At 48.2% G+C, this 23,593-nt stretch overlaps 2 protein-coding genes across 5 annotated transcripts in view; one reads left to right on the top strand and one right to left on the bottom strand.

Moving 5' to 3' along the window:
* The window catches only part of FBXW4 (F-box and WD repeat domain containing 4), an 80,828-nt gene extending 77,392 nt beyond the window's left edge, over positions 1–3,436 (top strand). Inside the window, exons 7-9 of one of the 2 annotated variants that reach the window (XM_058543805.1) lie at positions 1,608–1,748; positions 2,263–2,404; positions 2,605–3,436. In XM_058543805.1, coding sequence (XP_058399788.1) covers positions 1,608–1,748; positions 2,263–2,404; positions 2,605–2,724 — 403 coding nt within the window. In that variant the 3' untranslated portion in view covers positions 2,725–3,436. The remainder of the gene's footprint in view (positions 1–1,607; positions 1,749–2,262; positions 2,405–2,604) is intronic. The other variant, XM_058543806.1, reaches the window with a different exon arrangement.
* Positions 3,371–23,565, bottom strand: DPCD (deleted in primary ciliary dyskinesia homolog (mouse)). 3 transcript variants are annotated; one of them, XM_058543807.1, is made up of 7 exons: positions 23,497–23,563; positions 20,960–21,025; positions 18,820–18,900; positions 11,864–11,988; positions 11,379–11,512; positions 5,023–5,125; positions 3,371–4,355 (listed from the first exon to the last, which is right to left on the bottom strand). In XM_058543807.1, exons 1-7 carry the CDS (start codon positions 23,558–23,560, stop codon positions 4,251–4,253), a joined length of 678 nt encoding a protein of 225 aa, XP_058399790.1. In that variant the 5' UTR covers positions 23,561–23,563; the 3' UTR covers positions 3,371–4,250. The 3 variants fall into 3 exon arrangements, with proteins under 3 accessions (XP_058399790.1, XP_058399791.1, XP_058399792.1); XM_058543808.1 differs by lacking the exon at positions 20,960–21,025 and having other exon boundaries at positions 23,497–23,565; XM_058543809.1 differs by lacking the exons at positions 18,820–18,900; positions 20,960–21,025.
* Between the last annotated feature and the right edge of the window lie 28 nt (positions 23,566–23,593).

Here is a 23,593-nt window from a genome sequence, read left to right as displayed (position 1 = left end):
GTGTCCTGTGTGTGAGAGAGAGAGAGACCAGCCCCTCTTGGGGCTCTGGCCTGCCTGGGGTGGGGGTGGAGATGGGGTGAATCATGGCTGGTGGCCCATCTGGGAAGGCAGGACTTCCTGGGAGCTGAGGTCAGTGATCTCTAGGAAATGCTGACCTGTGAAGAAGGCTTACTGCTTGATCCCTTTCCAGATCCCCCAACATATAGAGGCTTAGAATCTTCTATGCTAGATGGGAAGAAGAGCACTTCCCTGGGAAGGAGGCTGGGGGCAAGGGTGCTGACTTAGGGCCTAATCCCCACTGGACAGCAACAGTGCTCCTTGCTGGGGATCACCTCACTGCCCAGGGCTCAAGGGGAAAGGCAGAGTGGGCAGAAAGGAATTCTTTTAGTCTTCAGGGAAGATGGTGGCTCCTTTATTCCTTTAGTCTTCAGGGAAGATGGTGGCTCCACTGAGGAGAAGGGAGGTTGAAGGTCAGTCTGTGTGAAGTGGAAGGACTGGGGCTGAGGTCCACATTCAGACATGTGGCTGGCAGCCTTGTCTGCCTCAAGCCCTTAAGTGAACACTGCTTGGGCCAAATCTGGGCTGGTGAGACCATGAAGTCCTCCCCACCCCGTGCTGGGGGCCTTTTACCTGGGTGACCCTGTGAAGTGTCCATGGCCTTTTTTCTCTTGTCTGCCATGGAGGAGAGCCCAGAAGCTCTTGGGTAAAGCTGAGGGATGGGGCCTGGAGGGTGCCCTTCTTCTTCATTCCCCCCAGTCATTCTGCAGAAACTCACTGCTTCTACCCATCCCTAGCCACAGGGATTAGCAGGTGCACTTGATGTTGAGGGGTAGTTGCTAGGGCCAGGAGGCCCCCCTACGTGGTTGCTAGGGGTCTGGCATCGGGGTAAGGGGTCTGCCCACTGCCGCGGTCACGGAGGGAATTACACAGTCACAAAGAAATTGTTCTTCTCAGTAATCGGCTCTTGGCCACCGGGAGGGGCGAGGATGGGGGGAGCAAGCTGGAGGCCAGCAGGCTGGGGGCTGTGATCACAGAGGCGTGCTAGCCCTGGGCTGGGGGCCAGCCAGGCCAGGAACACCAGGGACCAGCCCGCTAAGCTGCTTTCTCAGCAATTTCTCTCCCCAGACACAAAGGTGTTTACTTGTTTTAACATCTCCTGGGACTCCCCTTCTCCCTTTGTGTGGTCTTTATCCCCAATGAGGTTTGAGCCCCAGATTACAGGCAGGAATTAAGGCATTGGACTCAGGCAGCTCAGAACTGCATGACCTGCAGGATCAAGGAGTATAAAGTAACCAAGTGTATGTGTGGGAGGGGGGCTGACCCCTTCAGCAAGGCCCATTCATCCTCCTGAGGAGGAGTGGCTGGGCGGCGGGCAGCCAGCATGCAGGTGTGATGGAGGGGCTGCTGGCTGCTGATTGAGGCCTTTAGCGGGGGGGGGGGGGGGGGGGGGGCATCTCCTCCTTCGGCCCTATTCCTAAGGGAGTCTAATTCTAGCTCAGGAAGGAGAGCTGCATTTCCCCAGGGACTGCTGCCATTTGAAGGTTAAAAGAATGTGTGTGAGCCAAGGTGGGACAGCCTCTCATCCTCTGCCCCTCCTTTCTCCCCAGTGGGCAGCTGATGACACACCTTGGCAGTGACTTTCCCCCAGGGGCTGGGGTGCTGGATGTCATGTATGAGTCCCCTTCCACACTCCTGTCCTGTGGCTACGACACCTATGTTCGCTATTGGGACCTCCGTGCCAGTGTCCGGTGAGTATGCTGGCAGAGGACAGGTGGTGGGAAGCCTTCCCTCCAGTCCTGGTGGGTCCATGGGAGAGGGCACAGAGACTCCATGTTAGAGGCTGGTAGGGAGCAGCCAGCAAGGTCAGATCAAGTGTAGACCCCCCCCCCCCCACCCTAGCAGCCCTGGTCCTGTAGCCCGGGAGACCATAGCCATCAGGCCCTGATAAGAGCCTCGGGATCCGAAAGGGTGCTGACCCTCAGCATTCTGTCCCAGCCTTTCTTATGTCTCTGCCTCATAAGTCCTGTGACATGTAGCTGGCCGTGTGAAGCACAAATGAGGGCATAATATGCCCTGGGGTCTGGGGCTTGGTGAGAAAGAGACCTTTACCAAGGAGGCTTTCCCCCGTTAAGTCTGGTTTTTAAAGAATTTGGTGATTCAGCTTCTCTCCCAGATAGAATGGCTCCCTAAGGCCCCTGGGGAAGCTTGGGTGGAGATGGAGGGCACCCTTGAACTGTCCCTGCATCTCCTCTTCCTGGACAGGAAGTGTGTCATGGAGTGGGAGGAGCCCCACGACAGCACCCTGTACTGCTTGCAGACAGATGGGAACCACCTACTGGCCACTGGTTCCTCCTACTATGGCGTTGTGCGACTGTGGGACCGGCGCCAAAGGGCCTGCCTACATGTAAGTGTCCAGCTTACCTCATGCCTCCAGGATGCCAGGACTCGTTATTACGGGCTGCATCTGGGAGTGGGTATGCCTGGAGAGGGTGGGAGGAAGCTTACAATGGCCTGTCTCATTGCACTGGGCTGCGGAATCCTGGGTTTGGGCTCCCCCAGCTCCCATTCGGGATGCTCTTGCCATTCTTGTGCCCTCCCTTGCAGGCCTTCCCACTGACATCGACGCCCCTCAGCAGTCCTGTGTACTGCCTACGCTTCACCACCAGGCATCTCTATGCTGCACTGTCTTATAACCTCCACGTCCTGGACTTTCAAAACCCGTGACAGTCAGGGCCACCCCAGCCTGTGGGCCAGGGAAGCCAGCTACTCAGGGACCTCTCCTGCCTGGAGGGTGCAGTGATACCTCCCTCTCCACCTCCCCCACCCCCACTGTGCCTGTGCTGCTAGACCTGTGACCACAGTGCTCAGGCACTGTAAGATAAAAGCTGGACTCCTGGGGATTTGGGGTTATCCAGAGGCGCAGGAACCAGTTGGAGAGAAGGGACCTGGGAGAGCGCAGTTGAACCCAGCTAGGGCTTGCTTCCCTGTTGGCCAGAGCAAGGATCTGGCCTGCAGAGACCCGCCCTGCACCCCACCCCTTCTTAGAGCCGCGACAGCTTAGTGAGGTGAGGTGGTACAGCCTTCCCAATTGGTCTCTTTCTGCCCCTTCCCTGGAAGGAGGGGTGAGGCTGTCAATCAATACCCCTGGCTGGCACCGGCCCCCACCTCCTCAGTCAGACCTCACCCTTGACCAAGCTCTTGGGGCTGGGGACGCATTCTTGGGGCACTGTAGCCTGGTCTCACTTTGAAACCAAGAAAGGACGAAAGGACGAAGGGAACCCCACAGTTTTGAGTGAGTTCTAAGCCAGCCCAATCTTAGGCCGGCTGTTGAGACATGCTACAATGTTCATTTTTGTAAAAATAAAGCTTGATTGTTCACAAATCTGGTTCTTCACCAGCTGGGGAGTCCTGGGAGGCCCCAGGGAGAGGGAACAACAGATTCATACTTGGGGGTGGGCATGCTGGGGAAAGGGTAAGACCAACCTCACGGCTCAGTATCCCAAAGAAAAAAGGTTTCTTTTCTTCAGGAAAACTTCTCATTACCACCTACCCCTTTGGCCCTAGTGTTGGGGTGGGTGTCACCTCTGGGGTATGGAGAGGGGACCATGGAAGGGCTCTGGGTTGTCGGGGAGCTACGCTGCTATCCATCTGTGGTGACCTTTCTTCACCCTGCCCCAACACACACCCACTCTTCGCAATGCTACCACCCTTAATCTGGCTTTTCACCCACAATGTCTTAATATCCCGCGTTGTTTCCAAGGTTTCTGCATTTTAAAAACTTCTCCCTCACCGACCCCTATCTTAGGGAGTTCCTCTGGGCCACTTCTGCAAGCTAAGGTAGCACAGGGTCCCTTCCAGCCTAGTCTTCCTCTGAGTTTATGCAAACAGTTTGGGGAAGACGGGGTCAGGGCTCCATCTAAAGTCCACGCCTCCCTTTATGCAGAAGGCTTTATGTTGAAGGTCTGGAGGATAGAGAAGGGAATGTTGTCACCAGCACCCTTCCTGGGGACAGAAGCATACAGAGGTGAACAAGAGGGCAGTCCACCGACGGCGACTCAGAATGACTTTACTTAGGAGATAAGATGCAGGGGCAAGGAGTGCCCCAAGGGCCAGTTCTTACAGAGCCTGGATAGCTCCTAGAAGAGAAGAGGCTGCTCCTGCACCAGGAAGGCCCAAGCCTCGAAGACTCACAGGCTGACAGGAAGAGCCTCACCCACCCTCCACACCAGAGGTGCAGGCTCAGGGGTCCACTACTGGGTCTTGCAGTCCCCATCACTGCTGTGGGCCGTCTTTACCTTCTTCAGCTCCTTCTGCAGTTCTGACTCGGCCGCCAGGACCTCCTTTGGCTTCTGGTACTGTGGATGGAGCCAGAAGAGGACATAATTCAGTCACATCCCCCCTACACACATGCACGTGTGCATGCACACACCACACTTGGGGCCCCTTCTTTTTTTGTTGTTGTTTTTTATAATTTTATTTATTTATTTTTTCCCCCAAAGCCCCAGTAGATAGTTGTATGTCATAGTTGCACATCCTTCTAGTTGCTATATGTGGGACGCGGCCTCAGCATGGCCGGAGAAGCGGTGCGTCGGTGCGCGCCCAGGATCTGAACCCCGGCCGCCAGCAGCAGAGCGCGCGCACTCAACCGCCAAGCCACGGGGCCAGTTGGGGCCCCTTCTGATCCCTTTATTCGAAGATGAGGAAATTGAGGCCTACAGGACTGAATGATTTGCTCAAGGTCACTTGGCTGGGTAGGAGCAGGCACTGGACCAAAACTCCAGGCCTGTGATTTCCACCCCTCCCCATCACCCTCTATCCTCTTCCAACTGTGATTTATAAGATCAGGCTCCTCCCTGAGCCCCTACCCTGCTCTCCTCATGCTCAAGTAGAGAAGCCTGTTCTCTAGCAAGCACAGCCTAGGGGTAGAGGCTGGAACTGGGGACTCCTATGGGATGGGAAGTGGGCAGGAAAAGAGGGAGCCTCTCCCTGACGCAGCAGCCAAGAAGTGTGGGTGAATCTTACGGCGATGATCAGGGTGCAGTTGGCATGAGCAAAGCTCAGCGAGGAATCATCCAGAGGTAGCTGGTATCTGTCTAGGTCAGGAATGGAGAACTTCTTGTAGTACCTGTGGGGACAAGAGGCCATGGGGATACCTAGCACGGTGACCCCAAGAGTTGGGCATCAGGCCCTCTGCTGCCAAGCTTCTACACAGTTCTCCAACACCTTCCACACAGCGAAAGAGGAAGAAGAGAAGCCAGTTAGAACACCAGTATTTTCGAACACCAGTATTTTAGAACTTAGTGGCTCTAGAAAGAAAAGGTGAAAGGCCTTATAGCCAGTCTAGCAGTAGAAGAGCAGGAATAGTCGTGATTCCTTGATTAGACGAGAATTAGAGTGACTCACACTTCAATTTCAGGACTCCCGAAGACATGGAGAAGAAGCCTCCTGGAATACACAGCTCAGGCAAGCCCAAGAAAATGGGACATGCGTGCTAATAAGGGACAGAATAAGGACATGTAGGGCTGTCCCCCAACGGGGAGTGACAGTTGCCATTTACATGGACTTCCACTGAAGGCCTCAGCTACATACGTTTTCCTCTTTTGGGATCTTTCAAGGCCTTGTTGGCCTGACTCTACTTGCAGGCCAGAGAGGGAAGTACATCCACAAGGAGAAATCTCCCTAAGAGGACAGACCATGTGACTCATCATGGAAGCTGGATCTCCCAGGCTCTGGACTACTTTGCTGGCCCCACTCTTCCATTTTCAGACACCACACACGCTCTCTATCATCTGCAGGTGCCAGTCCAGAGATTAATGATCCCTTTTAGTGAAAACAAAACAAAACAAAACAAAAAAACCCAGATAGCAACACCCAGCCCATAAGGTGTGTAACTAGATGTTGTTTTGCAGGAAATTTGACCTCGTTTACTGAAGAGGAAACTCGGGCTCAACGAGGTGAAATGCCTTGCCTGGTTTCACAGTCTCTCAGTGGAGTCAGGATTAAAGCTCCTTGCCCCTGGTGTGGTGCTTGTTACACCAGACCACAAAGAATGGCCTCCTCATCTCTAGCAATAGGCCCGTTTGGCATTTTCCTTGGTGGAAGTGTAGCCTAGGCTCTGGCCAGTGGCATGGCATCACTGCTGCTGCAGAATTTGTGTGGGCTGGGGAGGGAAATGCTGCAGGTACAAACAAACTCAAGTGAGGGGCCTGGAGACAATGGGGCTTTTAATACTTCAGAGGGGCCTGGTCCTTGTGGTGACAGCTACCCCGAGTCCACTTCAAAAGCTCAGATGCCCCAGGGACTCAGAGAGTTGACATCAATGCAGCACTTCTACCCCGTTCTCCCTGCCCAAATCCCTCAGTTTAGTGGAGGCTCTCAGGGCCCCTCTCCTCCCAGGTTCCTCACTCCCCGCCAAGGTGCTGGGACCCATGGCCGGAAAAGAATGTTTACTTAAAGGCTGACAGTTCAAAAGGAGTGGGGGCTGGGGGATCCTAATGGCACCACAAGTTTGCTTTATTTTCCAAAGCTCTGCCCCAGGGAAAGGCGATCCATCTGCCTGCAAACTGGGGTGGAATGCCGGCCTCATCCTCTTCCTAGCCAGCCCAGCTGAGGGCTCTTCCTGGGGCCCTGGGTCTGGCCAGCAAAGGTGGCAGACACTGATAATAGGGGGGAGTCAAAGGTTAAACAGCAGAGATTAGATGAACACAAAGGCTTGTTAGGAAGTGTTAACATCTTCCCTGCAAATATACACAAGAAGCAGAACCCGGAGAAGCAGCTCAGGCACACGCAGCCCAGCAGAACTGATGGGGCCTGTGTGAGGCCTTGCCATGCAGAGCATGGGGACACCCTTTCTGCCTACCTGGCTTGTGTGCCGGGGGGGGACAGAGACATACCTGTACACCCTTAGGTGGGCACTGTCAAGCTACATTCCCCAGGCTGGGGCAATGTGACTGGAAAAGAATCCCAGGGCTTGGCCTCAACAGCAACAAGATCAAAAGGAACTTGAGGTGCATGGCTTGCCCCCCCTTCCCTGTCCTACTCCCACCACCTTTCATGAGGCTAGGGGAATGGAGGCAGAGTGGGTCTGCAGGCTCAGCTTTGTTTTGAGTCTATTCTAATGGATTTAGTTTATTGGTTGAGGTTTAACAGTTTTCCTCAGAGGCTCCTGACGGGCAGTGTTCAAGGGAATATGGGGCATCTGCTTTCTTTCCTCAGGAGCAGCCCACTCCCTTCTCACCTCCATTCCCTGGCCTTGGGTTTTCCCTGAGAAGAACCACACCTGACTTTCTTACCAGCACCCGGACCAGAGAGGGACCCACTGTGCTTCTGGAAAAGTCAGAATGCTCAGCTTCAGGCAGCCCTAGGTAGGCAGCAAACATTTAGGCATCAACTGTGTCCCAGGCCTTGAGCTGTGAGCTGGGAATTTAAGGATGAGGGAGAAACAAGGCCCTATCCCTGCCTGAGGAGACCTTGTTGTGTTTCTATTAAAAGCTAAGCCCTCATAGCGGGGTGGTTTCCAGGCTTTTTGCAGATGTACAGCACTCCCCATTCCCATCCCCTTCACAGTTCTCAGTTTCAGCCAGACATGAAAGGTGACATTTATTAATGATTATTCTGTGCCAGCGTCTATTCTATACACATCGAATCCTCAAAACAACCCTCTCAGGTTGGTTACTTCTATTATCCTCTTTTACAGAAAAGGAAACTGAGGCACAGAAAAGTTGGGTATCTTGCCCAAGTCACAAAACTGGTAAATGGGAGATGCCCTTATTACAAGTGATAAGTCCCCAAAACTCTTGACCCCTCTATCTCTCCACATTTTCACCTCAAAGGACTACCTGGTCTAGGTTCCCTGCATCTGTCCAAAGATGGGGTAGATATGGGGAGTAGTCTCCTGGGATACAGCGACCCTGCAGGTCCCTCCCCTGGGCACTCTCTCTAACAAATAGTGGTCTTCCTTTCTGAATTTCCAAAGTGTTCAAAAGACATCCGTGGAAGCAAAGGCTCTCAGGAGGACTCCCGCACCTGCCCTGGCACCCTGCGCAGGTCACTTCCTTCTGGGCCTCAGTTTGTTCCTCCAAATTCCTTCCTCAAATAAAGGAGCTGCCCTAGATAAACTTTAAGTCACTGTCAAAGGGACGGGAACAGACCAACTCTGTACCTCTCTCCAGCTTGTGCCAAAAGGACAGCTCCTACATTTTGGCTATTTCAGAAATGACCTACTGCACCCCATCACTCTCTATTGTATCCCCTTCCCAATTCCCAGTCCTTTCCCAACCTCTTCTCCCTTGCAGTGAACTGAGAAAGGGCACAAGAGGCCAGGACTTCAGAGACTCTGGAGGAGAGGCTGAACGTACAAGCAGGGCCACTGTGGACAGTCATATGGACCATGCCCCACACACCTCCAGAAGGCGCCCTGCATACCTGCACACAGGCTCAGCTAGAGTGGTCCAGAGAAGCCTCTAGCCAGCCCAGCGCTTAGAAAATCAGTAGGCAAATCTTCCTTCTTTCTTAAACATCAAGGCATCCCGCCTACAGTAGCCCCCTCCTAGAGAGTTACACTGCACACTCACATACTAAAGGCTCTCAGAAGCCCTACCAAGGAGAAATTTGTTTAATACAGAGTTTCCTAAACTTATTTGACCACAGAATCCTTTTTCTAGTGGTTCCTATTAACACCTCCCACAGTGTTATTATCATCGATGTCCAATCAGCCCAGATCTCTCAGGTTCCAATTTCCAAAGAATTGCTGAGGACCCGGTTCAGGCCAGCTATTGTGCTGGGCGTATACAACTTAATCAAATTCCCCAATCAGTCTGTGAGGTAGGTATGAGTATTCTCCTGTGATAGATGAGGAAACCTTGCTCAGCCTTGCAAAATACTACAGTTAATGTGTGGCAGAGGCCAGATTTAAGCTGATATCTTCCCAACCCAGCACCCTGGCACATTCCATTTACAGCTGCCAGCTTCTAGGCTAAGGCTAAGAACCTTCTTATGCTCTTACCAGGAACAGATGGTGCCACACTGGGATCCTGGAAAAGCTCTTTCTTCCTTCCCTTTTCATCCCTTACTAATACCTGAGTCAATTCCTTCAAGAAAAGTAGCCAACCCAGTTCTTCAGGGACAAGGCAGGTATAGACAAAAGAACTGTGACTATTATTAATAACCACATTCCAGAACATTAGAACCAGGGCAGGTATGGAACCTCCAGGTAAAGGAAGAGGTCAAATGAGAGGGAAATGCCACACTGTGGTGGAAACTGCAGATGCCCAGGTGTCTAGACCGTCACTAACTTTCCCTTTGGCAAGTCAGTTCATCATGCTGACTTTACAGATACTCTTACATAATCCTTAATATACAACACAAGAATAAAAATAGGTACCTCACCCACCACTGCATGGTGTGAAGATCAGAAAACAGATTTTTAAAGTATCCTGAAAAAGTTAAACACTGCTCAAAGGAATAGCCATTGAGTTCTGTTTAATTAGTGGTAGTAAAGGTATAAGCCCCATTACTACTCCAGGTAGAAGATGAAAAGGCCACTAGGCTCAGGAAAGAGGCGGTTAAGGGTTAAGGGTTAGTGGCCTCTCTCACCTACCTCCCAGCAGAGGGACCTGAGGAAGACTGGGCTGAGCCTGGCTGGGCCTGAACAAGAGGCTCAGTGTGGGCTCCAAAGTGGGCACTCACATACTCCTCTCCCTTCTGTGCGAATCCAACCCCTGCCCCGTCCCGGGGCACTACTCCCATTCCACCTGGCCTCACCCATCAGTTCAAAAATATCTCCACCTTGCCTTGGGTGCTGGAGTGGGCCTCTAGCCATGGAGCTCCTGGCCAACAGCGCCACCTACGGGTGGATATGTGCAGGAGATGGGACCCAGAGGATCTGCCTGCAGATGATTTTGGTGAGCTAGCTAGCCTCTCTTCTCTCAATCCCTGGTAATCACATTTCTGCCTGATATCTGTATTCGACAGTGACCTCTGGGGGACAAAAGGGAGGCAGCAGCCAGCTCCACAAACTGCTGGGCTGCAGATTCAAGTGCTATCAGAAGCACTTTTGTTCCCAGTTTGGACCCAGGGCCTCTTACGCCAGGGAATGCTTGCTGAAGCATGGAGTTTGTTTTCCTAAAGGCAATTTCTCTGTTGTCTGAAATTGCTAAATTCCACTTTAGGTGCTGACTCTTGTTAATGATGAAAACAGTAACGGAAATAAACTGCTTTTTATCTGAGGGCTTCAAAGTGCTTTATAAACACAAACTCTTATTATTATGACTTTATATTTATAGACAAGGCCCACTGCAGGGGCTACTGGCTGCATGTACAGCAATAATCCCAAAATTAATTCATCTATCTCCACCCCTTCCCCATCCCCTTAACCCTGCCAAAGTAACAGGGTGTGGGGCTCATAAGAGGAGGGTGGAACCCAAGGCTGCAGTGGGGAAGCCTAGGAGCCACGCTGCTTCCTGTGGGCCTCTTGAACCTGAAGGAGATGGGAGGGGAGGCTGGCACCACACCATCTGAGAAGATGGACAAAGAGCTGGGTCCCCCTTACTGCATGTAAACCAGTGGATGGGTGGGGTCACTTCTGGCCTAAGCTTAGCACCCCATGAGGCATGTTGGGTGGCTTCACAGTTTATGGACCAGTAACTCAGAAAACTTCCATCTCAATGCCCTAAAACTATTTTAAGGGAGTTGGTCCTATATTGCAATGTGGCCCAGGTCAAGTCCAGTTCATTACAGGGCTCTTCTCTTCTCCTGTGATCAGAGCTCCAGAAACCCAAATAGGACCAATGCATTTCTAAGATAGGTCAGCCCAGAAGCCCCACGAAGATCAAATCTCTACCCTAGCCACCTTCTGTCCCCTCAACCCCATATTTTGCCTCCCTCTAGCAGACCACAAGGAGAGGAGTAAAGGGAAGTTGAGTATTCCTTTTGAAACATAGTGCAAAAGACTTGCAAGAGGCCGAAGCAAACTGCCCACTGTCCCTCAGTCCAGGGAGGGATCAGGTTTGCTGCCCCTAGATCAGTACTTTAAAGTCCTGTAACTGTTAATGGCCAGGTGATTCCCTCATCCCTTCATTCATTCAACAAATATTTACTGAACCCCAGTATGTGCCCGGTACTGGACTAAACGCTCATTGTTCCAATTTCCCTGCCCTGATGGAGCAGATTACATTATTCAAGCTGCTCCTGCAGAGAGGAAGCCCTTCAGCTCTCAGTGCCTAACTGGGGCTTTAGCGCAGCCCTCCTCCCTTCCTCAGAGCTGGAGGGGGAGGCTTCTCTGCCCTCTGGGGTAGAGAGCAGTCTGAGCCCTAACCCCAGGTCAAACCATCCCTGATCCTGCTCCTACACAGGCAGGCAGGTGCCCATCACACACTTACTTTTTGTTGGTTGTTCTGACAATGACACAGCGCTCCTTCTGGTCCACACAGACACTATAAACATCCTTAGGGTAGGGGAGATTTCGAATCCGCCACTGGAAACTCATCTTGGTATCCTTGCGCATGAAGATGGGCTGCAGAAAGCAAATCCAACTCAAGAACTGTTCTTGGAGAAAGGAAGGAAGGAAGGAAGAGATGGCTTCCCCCTCTGCAAAGTTCTACTGGAGGGCACAGTGGGAGACTCGCAGCTCTCCACAGTTCCCCTCTGATGCTGCTATTGCTGTGACATTCCAGGCCTGGAGCCTTCGCCCTGGGATGAACAAGCCAAAACCCTTTGGGTATTCACTCAAGCAAACATTTCTAGAGCACTGTGTCCGGTGGGCACACTGGAGATGAGGAGGTGAACATGACACAGTGCCTGCCCGCGAGGGCCAGCAGCCCTCTCCCACCCCAGCCTCCCCAAGACACCTCACAGATAGACATACATTGGCATTGCTTTCCTTGATGAGTTCAGGCCCCAGGCTCCCTGCTCCTGGGAGTGCTGGCTCTCCCACCTCAATCTGCCACTGGCCCAAGGCTCCAAGGGCACTTTTCACACGCCACTTTCTCACTGGGGAGGAAAGGAAGCAATGGGATTATGAGGAAGAAAGAGGCTCTTCTCTTTTCTGCTGAATCATTGACATCACATTAGGTAAATGGAACAGGATAAAAGTGGGAGCTACAGGCCTTCATACTGGCTTTGTCCATCTGAGCAGGGACCTCACAGCCTTGGAAATCTCAGCAGAGCATTTCAATATTAGACAACTTGTAAAGCCCATATCATGGGTGCCTAGACAAAAAGAATTGGAATAAAACTCTGAGAGGAGCCAAGTAGAAGTAAGAAACCCCCAGGTGTGACTTCAAGCAAGGGGAAGATGCAGGGGTTAGGAAAAGGGTAGTTACTGGTAACAGGGAAAATTTGGATCCCCAAAAGTGTGAGTTGACATGCATTTTTTCCCTCTAAAAATGTGCAAAGGAAAAATGAAGTAAGAGGGTGAAAGCTGATAGGCAGATTTGTCTCAAGATTCAGGAAGTCCAAATATAAAAATTCACTCATTTCAGGTATACCTGGCTTAAAACAACAGCCCCAGAGTTGTATTTAAACAAAATTTTAGGCACACACCATATTTTATTTATTTATTTATTTATTTATTTATTTATTATTTTTTTTGTGAGGAAGATCAGCCCTGAGCTAACATCCATGCTAATCCTCCTCTTTTTGCTAAGGAAGACCGGCTCTGAGCTAACATCTATTGCCAATCCTCCTCCTTTTTTGTTCCCCAAAGCCCCAGTAGATAGTTGCATGTCACAGTTGCACATCCTTCTAGTTGCTGTATGTGGGACACGGCCTCAGCATGGCCGGAGAAGCGGTGCGTCGGTGCATGCCCGGGAGCTGAACCCGGGCTGCCAGTAGCAGAGCACGCGCACTTAACCGCTAAGCCACAGGGCCAGCCCACACACCATATTTTAAATGCTTTTTTTTTTGAAAGATTTTATTTATTTATTTATTTATTTATTTTCCCCCCAAAGCCCCAGTAGATAGTTGTACGTCATAGCCGCACATCCTTCCAGTTGCTGTATGTGGGACACGGCCTCAGCACGGCTGGAGAAGCGGTGCGTCGGCGCGCGCCCGGGATCCAAACCCGGGCCGCCAGCAGCGGAGCGTGCGCACCCAACCGCCAAGCCACGGGGCCAGCCCTAAATGCTTTATTTATAGACGATCTAATGCGAATTTTTTGTAGTGGAATCATCCTTTTATAATGCAAATAATCATCTCTATTTTACCTTATTTTACAACCCAGATATTTGCATAAGACTTTTTTTTTAAGTAAGGCACATACATTATGGAAATTATAAGTGAAAAAACTAGTTCAACGGACATTACCTGGAAACCCCTGGCTGGGATTTTCAGGAAGCCCAATCAACCACATCACAGTGACTGCTACCACCAGAGTGGCATCCCGTCACTGCAGGGGGCCTTCCCGAGCAGTAACCTTTCTGTTCCATTCCCTTCCTGCTGCACTGGGTGTCCTCTAGCCTGGGCAGCCAGGTGCTGCTAGAGGCCGGCAGCCTTCCTGAAGCTGCTGTAAGGAGCTAAACAACTCAAACAGTGCCTGGTCTTCTCAGCTGTGGTTGTTCCCATGTGCTCCTTTTTCTGGGCTGGGGGAAGAGAGCTGCAGCCTGATTTTCAGAGTTTCAGATGGGTTTCTGTGAGACTTTTTGAGCAGTTGTGCCAAACCCAAACACCCTCACTGCTCTAAGTAAGGCACACAAGCTGCACACAAAAGTGTGCTGTAAAATTACAATTTTCCCTTGAATATGTGCTTTTATAAGGTCTGCTGCATTCTGCAGTGTGATTTTATTACATTTTAGGGCCAAAAATTCTCCCTAGAAACACATTTCCAAGTTTATAATGAAAATTAATAAGGAAGAGTAAAACTTGGAAATATGCTTTACAGCCAACTTTTTTCCCCACAAATACTTGTACTTTCTTACGTGAATGGACTGTGACTGGGAGTATATCCAAATCTATTCATGTAATACCTTGCTTACCTGGAAGCCAGCCTTCTGGGGGCCTCTGTCATAGTCGCAAACTTGGAAGTGACAAATGCCTCCAAGAAGCTGCTTATTGCGACAAGACCCATGTACCTCATTCTAATGCTACAGGAAAGATTACTCCCAGATTCTCACTCAGACTATATATAAAATGCTAGGTGTGGAATAAGGCAGGAAATTAATTTTTTTTCCCGGCATATTGACAACAGCATGAGGGGAAAGCTCACAATGGAGGGCAGCATCAGAACTACAAAGCACGTGCGATCATTGAGTGTGAGGGCAAATAAGCACCCTTAGACCCTGCGGGCTCGCTATATAATAGATCATGGTCATCACAGATTTTAAAGGTGGAGGTTCCTTTAGAAAGTGTCTAGTCTAGTGCCCGTATTTTTCAAATGAGAAACAGCAATTCTTCCCTGCCTGATTTTTTTTTTTTTTTGAGGAAGATCAGCCCTGAGCTAACATCCGTGCTAATCCTGCTGTTTTTGCTGAGGAAGACCGGCTCTGAGCTAACATCTATTGCCAGTCCTCCTCCTTTGTTTTTCCCCCAAAGCCCCAGTAGATAGTTGTATGTCATAGTTGCACATCCTTCTAGTTGCTATATGTGGGACGCGGCCTCAGCACGGCCAGAGAAGCGGTGCGTTGGTGCGCGCCCGGGATCCGAACCCGGGCCGCCAGTAGTGGAGCGCACGCACTTAACCGCTAAGCCACGGGACCGGCCCCCTGCCTACTCTCTTTCAACTCTTGCCACCACTCTCCAGGGGACAGGGTATGAAGAATTACCAAGGCTAAGAGAGAGAAACTAACTTGCAAAAGCCACAACTAAAATTCAGCTTTCCTAACTTTAAGATCAGAATTTGAATCATTAATAAAAGGCTAAATTGTATTCCATAAATCTTCAATAAGCACACACGATATTTAGGGAGGTTTCTTTTCCTTTTTTTTTTTTCAAGTAGCTCTATTTCTTTGCTATATTTTAGCCTTTAGAGGCAAAGCTTTGATTATCTGAAAATGTAATTTATGAGGAATACCTAACTATCTGGGCTGGATAAGTGAGGTGCTCCTGTAATCATGGGCCTTGTTACATCGTGTGTCCTAAAGCACGATATTAGTGTGGCCAGGAGAGGCAAGTCCAACTCCATGATTTTCTGTCCACTCTTTTACTCCAAGGGATGTTGGGTTTTGCACAGAAACCTTCCCAAAGAGCATGCTAAGGAGGAGGAAAGTCAGCTACTGGTTTCCTTACTGCTGACCTTAAAAGCCACTCAGGTCACAAGAACTTGGCACCCCTGGCTATTTCACCGTTTTTGTTTTTTTGTTTTTAACACCTTGGGATAAAATTCTCTGTCAGAATGCAAAAGAAAGTTTCCCTACTCATTCCCTTATGAGATAAGATCCAATAAATGATTTTGGTGAAGTCCTTGTTATTTTCCCCATGTACCTGGGCATGAATGCACACATGCAAATACACACTTTATCTTTCTTGTCTTGTCTTTGTTTCTGAACTCAAGGACAGCTCCTGCAGCAACAGAAGACTGTTTCCACCTGCTGTCACTCTGATTTGATTATATGTTAAACCCAAACTGGTGTGTGCAAGGCAGCTCCCTGGGATGCTGTCATATCTTCCCAGCTGAGCCAGGGCCAGTCCTTGGAAAGGAGACTTTCAATGACCCTGTAAAGGGTCTGCTGAGGAATATATGAAGGAGGCAGTGCCTGGGGGCTTTTTCCTAAGTCAGCAGGAAGCAGGCTGATGTCGCAGACTGCTGAAAAGAGGCCTCGTCTTTCAGGTGGGCTGGAAAGTGGGGGTCCTAAAGGCCTCTTTCCCCAAAGCTCCAAGCCCTGGCCCAATTCCAACGTGGATAATTACATTCCCCTTTCCTAAATACTCCCTGCAGCTTAAACTGGATGCAGGATTCTTCTTTTCTGCCCTAAAACACTGCAACATTGCTATGTGGCTATTAAACAGCTGCCATGTCCCATCCCTGAGGAGGCTGAAGGGAATCGAGTGGGTCATTTATAAAGCCGGTGAAGTGCTTGGGGATGAAAGTGCTCAATATCCTCCAAATGCAGCCTGGGGTGGATAGGATGGCGGTCAAATACCAAAGCAGATTAAGCCGGTAATCCGAATGTAATCGCTGGGGGATGGCCTGCCCTTCAGCCTCTGCCCCGCTGGACATGCTGTGTTCTTCTGGGGCTGGTTTGATGTTCCGATCATTGTTATGGGGCCCTTCAGTTTTTTCCTCTATGAATACATACAGCATTCATTGTGGGGGGTGGGAATGAATAGCATTGAGGGGGAGAAAAAAAATATGACACTACTATGCTTATTAACACCTACTGAAAGAACTCTGTCCTAGACAGATGTACTATTGGCAATTCTTCCTCTGTAAATTACTTTCTGGGTTTTTCTTCCTCTGTAAATTACTTTCTGGGTTTTTCTAACAGAAAACCAGGTTGGCCAATTATCAAATTTGTATAATTAGCTGGAAAAATGGAAACTATTCCCATTTACAGCCACAAAAACCCTGCATATTTTACTTCATAGAATGTACCAGCAAAAGTCAGCTCAGGCCTTGGGATTATTTATACTTAAAAAATAATGAACAGTATTTTGCAAGGGCAGCTGGCGGGGGTCGGGTGGGGTGGTTGGAGATGGGTAAGAAAAGGATCAGCTATTCAAAGGGCTCCGTGGTTCAAGTGGGGTGTTCCTCTCTGTCCATCTCTGTCCTGCTCCCACCAGCCCCTCCCTACTCAGGTCATTCTGGGGAGAGCAAAATTTAGTAAGAAGAAAAGAAAGCAGGACTAAATATTCTCAACTCCCAACAGTATGTTGTTGTGGACTAAAGCATGGGCTCTGAATCAGACAGACCTAGGCTTAAATCCTAGCTTAGAAACTAACCAGCTACATGATTCTGAGCAAAGTGCTTAACCTCTTGGATCTAAAGTTTTTTTCTACTATAAAATGGGAACAACAGTACCTGCCTCATCAGGCTGTAATGAGGATGGTTCAATAAGATAATTCACATAAAGCACTTAGCATAGTGCCCAATAAAAGTTACAGTAATAATATTAACACCGTTGTGCACTGCATATCAACATTTCGGTCAACAACGGACCGCAGGTACAACGGTGGTCCCATAAGATTAGTACCATATAGCCTAGGTGTGTAGTAGGCTATGCCACCTAGGTTTGTGTAAGTACCATCTATGATGTTCGAACAATGACAAAATCGCCCAATGACGCATTTCTCAGAACGTATCCAGTTGTTAAGCGAAACATGACTGTATCAGGTAAACTTTAGCCAAACAATGTTCTCCTATGAACCTCCATTTCTGCTTTTAAGAAAAAGGAGTTTGGAGGCCACTGTCTATTCACCATCTGCCAAGAGAAGTGACAGGTTAATGTAGGATGCTACCAATGAAGGAACCTGGACTTGTTTTTCATTTTAATTTCATGTCCAAGCACAACTGAGAGTCTTGGGTTTTATTTGTTGTTTTTTTTTTTTTTTTTTACAGCCACAGCAGCTATAGCTGTTTTATTTGCTCTGTGTGGAGAAGAGAGGTGACACTGGGGGCCAGGGGAGAGGAGCTGCGGCGGCTAGTCTCTGGCCTAGTGATGGTAGTAGTTAGCCCGCGTGACCTCTGCTTTCATAAGCTGGCCCCTGTTAGGCATTCCAAGACTGTCAACCCCTGGTAGCGCTATAAATTACAATGAATTGTGAGGATATTACTACTGTATTGGTTTACACCAAATCAGTGTCATATGCTAAACACATCAAGATTTTTTAATAGCACCAGACTAAACCAATTGGGACTGGAGCCCAAGCAGCTCATAATAAGGAAGGATCAACACTTCACTCTGCAACTGAACATGCGCAGGACACACATTTTAAGACTGGAGACTAAGAGAATACAAACCAGTGTAATCCGTGTTGTCGGCTCCAGACATTTATGAGCTGTCAGAAAAAAGGAAAAAGAAATTCCCTCACCAATACTACCTGTCGATCAGGCCCAGGAAGAAATTAAAGTCAAGAATAATGACAAGAAAATAACCCAGCCCATCATTCATCATTGGTCTTAGCATTTCAGGTGGAACTTAATAAAGAGACGAACTCCCACCGCTGACAGCCTCAGGCCCTGGGTCAAAGAACCAGCCACCTAGCTCAAGGAAGTCAGTTAGTGCTGATGTGCATACCTGGGAACAGAGAATGGACAAATCAAATAAATCTCAGAAATCTGAGCCCCTATTCATGAGCCTATTCTTAGAGGAAAAGAGCTGCAGGAATGAAAATGACAAATGCTACAAAATCACCATTTCTACCCCCTACCCTCTTTGATTCAAACATTCTCCAAGATAAAGGTCATATTTAATAGTGCCACCTCTGAGGACAGGTCAGAAGCTGCTGCCTCTGATGCTTGCTCCTGGTGTGGCTTCAGAAAACAAAACAAAAACAAGCAAAATTTGCAGTGAAAGCCTGCTCTTACCTCCAGTCAGCCTACAAGGCTCACTTCCAATTCCACTTTCTCTGTAAAGTGTTTTCCCAGTGGTTTCTCTACATCCCCATTCCCATCTGGTTTCTCTACATCCCCATTCCCACCTTAGAAGAATTACTCACTCTCTCATTTGTCTGGAGGTGGCGTGGGGTTTACTGGTCAAAAGATTCCCACTCCATCTCTGGTGTCCAGCCCTGATCTCAGATTATTCTCAGGAACAATCTCGCCTTGAGGGCCTCCGTCTCCCCATTTGGTGCAGGGCTCCTCCCTCGAGCCTCAGGCTGGGAGTGTTCACCTGTGCTTAGGTCATCCCAAGTGTTCCTAAGGCTCCACTGAGAGCCCCTGTCACTTACCAAGTAGTTCACTCGTCTTCTCATCATATTCTTCAGCCATTTCCTTCCCATCTGGGAACAAATAGTGCACCTTCCTTCTCCCTACGCACAAAGAGAGAGTGCCTTACCCCCACGCCTCCTCTTGCCTTGCCCCTTGCAGATCAAGGGGTCTACCTGGGAAACACCGACAGCCTTGGGGGTATTGAGACACCCTCCCAGAGCCTCCCATGAACTCCTTGCCAACCATCACCCACCATTACTTTAAGATGTGTCCCGGGACTCACTTCCTTTCTGAAGCTTTCTCTGAACATGTCTTTGCTCTGCTGCTTCCTCTACCAGCAATAGCTCCATACTTCTTCCCATCTTTTGAAGAAATCCCCACTCTTCAAAATCAAGCTCAAATGTCACTTCCACTGGGAAATCTTCCTAAACTATCACTCCCAGCCACATTAGCAAAACTCATCTCTTCCCTGTTTGTGCCTCCCTAGTGCTTTATTCATATTCATAATGGAGCATTTACCACATAGTGTAATACTCTTAAAAGCATCTTTCTCCCCAGTTCCTAAAACCAAGCCTATGTGCTCAGAATATTGAAAAGGATATTGACCAAGCACTCCCTTTAGCCATGCCATTGCTCTGCCTTCTTTTGCACATCTCTAGGCCATTCCTATCACACAGCCAAACGATGTTAGTCCCCATGTGTCTTCCTCATGGCATTTACCTTGGTTATGATTTTACATCTATTTGTGTGATTCTTTGATTATTGCCTGTCTCGTCTACTAGACAGGAGAGGTTTTATCCCCCCTGCCTATGGTTTCCCTAACACCAAGCATAGTACCTGGCATATATTATGTGCTCAACTAAATACTGATTGAAAGAATAGATGAACACTGATTCATCTTTCATTGAAAAAAATGGAATAACCCAAGGGAGTCTCCTAGCCCAACTCTTTCACCTATCTAGTATAATCATAAGCATTTTCTTAAAAGTGGCTATGTAATTTCCCCTATTTTTACAGATAGGTAAGTAGATATAGGTAGTTCCTGAGTGAGACTAATAACAGAGGACTAATGCCCAGTAGACGGTTTCCCAAAGTATGCTTGACGAATAAGAGCCCCAAGGCCCCTAACCAGCTGAAGGTGCCACTAGCTAAAACCTGCAACTGTATCTGATCTACCAAGCCTTTTTCCTGTCCAATTCACTTCCCTGGGACACACTTCCCTTGAGTAGTTCCTAATTTGCATTCTAGGGAAACTTCCCCAAATTTGCAGGGCCCCTCAGTACGCCCCTAGGTCACACCACCCTTAATCATTTGGATGGCTCATAGAGCTGGAAGGGGTTTTCTTGTCAGGAGTGGGGTACAAGGTGCTGCCTGCAAGTAGCTGAGGGTGTATGGCCTGACCCTCTTCTCCCCCTGCAGTCCAGTCTTGAGTCTAGGAAGGATGCAGTGCTTACTACTGGCCAGGCACTTTACATGTTTTATGGCATTTAATTCTCACAATAATCCTATGTGCCCGCATTACCTGTATTTCACAAATGAGAAAAATTGAGGCTTAAAGGTCATGCAACTTGTCCAAAGTCATAAAGCTAGGAAATGACAGACCCAGGCTTAAACTCACTTGAGGCCAAAGTCCATGCTCTAATAACCACACTAGGATAATTTGTATGGCTTTAAATATTTGTAAGGTTGAATATTGTTCCAAGGGTTTATTGGTCATGTTTCTAGTGAATTATCCATTTAGGCCTTAGCTTATTTTATTTGGGTGTTCATCTTTTTCTTACTAATCTGATTGAGCTTTGTATGTATTAACCATGTGTCATATATGTTGCAAATACTCTCAGTTTCAATTGCCTTATAACTTTGTTTAAAGTGGGTTTTCCCAAACAAGTGTTTAATTTTTATATAGTCAACTACTTTTTCTTTTGTGGTTACCACCCAGAAGTTATGCTTACAATATCCTCCTTTACCCAAAGATTATATAATATTTATTTATATTTTATTCTATACATATTTATTCTATATGTATATATGTATGCAGATATAAAAAATTTTAAGTATATTAGTATGATATTTTGGTAAAAGAAAAAATATATATGTGTGAGTGCATATGCATGGAAAAAAATATAGAAGTTTATGTATGAAAATGTAAATTATGATTACCTCTGGAAAGCAGGATTATGGGTGACTTGTTTATTTTTAATATTTCCACAATGAATACAAATTTTTCTGAAAAAAATTTAAAGCGTATCAGGTTCTCAACATTGTTTTGTGATGCTATTAACAAAAAAAATTTAACAAAATCCTGGCTGATGAAATATTTGTTTGAACATTGTCCTGTGACCAACGGAAGTGAAAGCAGAGACTAGAACAGATATTTGTACACCCACGTCCATAGCAGTATTAGTCACAACAGCCAAAAAAGTGAAAGCAACCCAAGAGTCCATCAACAGATGAATGGATAAACAAAATGCGGTATATACATACAATGGAATATTATTCAGCCTTAAAAAAGGAAGGAAATTTTGACACTTGACAACATGGATGAGCCTGGAGGAGATTATGCTAAGTGAAATAAGCCAGTCACAAAAGAACAAACATTGTATGACTCCACTTATATGAGGCTCCTACAGTAATCAAATTCATAAAGACAAAGTAGAATGGTGGTTACCAGGGGCTGGGGATAGGGGGAGTGGGGAGTTAGTGTTTACTAACATTGAAGTAGATGAAAAGTTCTGGAAATGGATGGTGGTGATGGTTGCACAACAATGTGAATGTACTTAATGCCACAGATGTACACTTAAAAATGGCTAAAGGGGTTAGTGCTATGTTATGTATTTTTTACAATAAAAACAAAAACCACTGTCCTGAGACAATATCCAAAATCTAGCTTGGCATAGGAGAGCTATCACAAAATGCCCCAATTTATCTGCAATCTCTCTTCATTTTCCACCATTTCCCCTCATTACTCCTTGAGAAAAGAGACCTGTTATTCATCCTTGCATCCTAGCACCTGGCACTTGACATGGTGTGAGGGATTGTTATGACTGACGGGGTGAATGCTTCAGCCTCACTAAATATTTTGTTACTCCCCTAGTAATCAGCATATATTTTCACACCTCCATGCCTTTACACGTGAGCCATTCTTCCTGGAACAGCCATGCCCTCTTCTCTACTTAGCAAACACCTATTAATTCTTTAGGATCCATAAACATCACCTCTTCCCTCAGGTCTTCCTTCAAAGAGATGACTTCCACCTTCCTGCTCTCATAGCATTTTATAGAAGATTCCAGTCTCTATTTAACACATACTATTATTTATTTACATGTCTTTTTCCTGACCACTCTGTGAACTCTCGGGACAACATGTCTTTTTTTTTTTTTTTTTGTGAGGAAGATCAGCCCTGAGCTAACATTCATGCTAATCCTCCTCTTTTTGCTGAGGAAGACTGGCTCTGAGCTAACATCTACTGCCGATCCTCCTCCTTTTTTTTTTTCCCCCCAAAGCCCCAGTAGATAGTTGTATGTCATAGTTGCACATCCTTCTAGTTGCTATATGTGGGACGCGGCCTCAGCATGGCTGGAGAAGCGGTGTGTCGGTACGCGCCCAGGATCTGATCCCGGGCCGCCAGTAGCAGAGCGTGCACACTTAACTGCTAAGCCACGGGGCCGGCCCCAACATGTCTTTTTCTGTCTACTCTAGTACACAGCTTGGCACATAGTAAAAGCCTCCCTAAATACTGCATAAATGAATAAGTGAATGAGCAGCTGATTTCAATTTCCACGCTTCCCTGATTGGCCTCTGTGTATGGATGTGAATCCCTAGCTGGTATCCTGAAAGCTAAAGGAATTCAGACCTAATTCATTCTGGCTGCCAAGTGGGTCCAGGAAGCGACCCTGACGCACAGGGAGCCTCATACAGTCCAATCCTAGGGTGAGAGAAAGTCAAGACGCTATACTCCCATGCCCACCTCTTCCAGGCACAGCCCTGGGCCCTTGCTCTGTCTCCCCTAAAGACCCAGGCAACATTTACAGGTTCACTTACAAACATAACACTACAGCTGGAAAGGACCTCAGAGATAACAGAGGTAGCCCATCCATCTCATTTTACAGATGAGGAAAGTGAAGTCCAAACAAGTCAAGGGCCAGACTGGGAGCCCACGGTGAATTAATGACAGAGTCACAATTCTGTCACAATTCTAAAGCCCAGGTTTCCCGCCCCTCCATGACACCAGGCTGCCTTCAGCAATAGAACCCCTAGATGGAGGTTCATGGGATCCCAGGTACAAATCCAGTTGTACCACTGACTGGTTGGAGCAGCTGAGGCTGGTCTAAAATATTCTTGAATTTCCGTTTCCTCTTCTATAAAATGGGGTGGATATTAACAGCCTCTCGGGACAGCGATGAGGAGCAAATAACATATTGAATACGAAGGGAATTCTTATTTATTAAGTAACAGAACTCAGAGCGGAGTGGGGCGGTGTAGAGGAAACCAGGGGGTGTCCAGAGACGCGTGTTCCAGTCACATCATCTCTCTGGGCCTCAGTTTCCTCATCTGCAAATGCAGGACCTGGCCTGGCTGGCGGCCGCGACCCTTCCAGCTCTGCCGTCCCAGGCTGAGGCCCTTTCTTGGAGGCACCACCGCGGAAGGCAGGACTCTGGGGGAACGGACGAGGGGACTCGCGGGGGGCCTCGAGTTACCGTCCTGCAGTAGCGCCGTCTTCTCAGCCGCCCGCAGACTCTCCAACCAGCCTGTCACCGCCATTTTCCCTCCGCCCAGTCGCGCGCCCGGACGCTG

This window comes from Diceros bicornis, chromosome 6 (genome assembly GCF_020826845.1).
Source record: "Diceros bicornis minor isolate mBicDic1 chromosome 6, mDicBic1.mat.cur, whole genome shotgun sequence".
Classification (NCBI taxonomy): Eukaryota; Metazoa; Chordata; class Mammalia; order Perissodactyla; family Rhinocerotidae; genus Diceros; species Diceros bicornis.
Note: the sequence above shows the minus strand (reverse complement) of the source record. Positions and strands in the feature narration are given on the sequence as shown.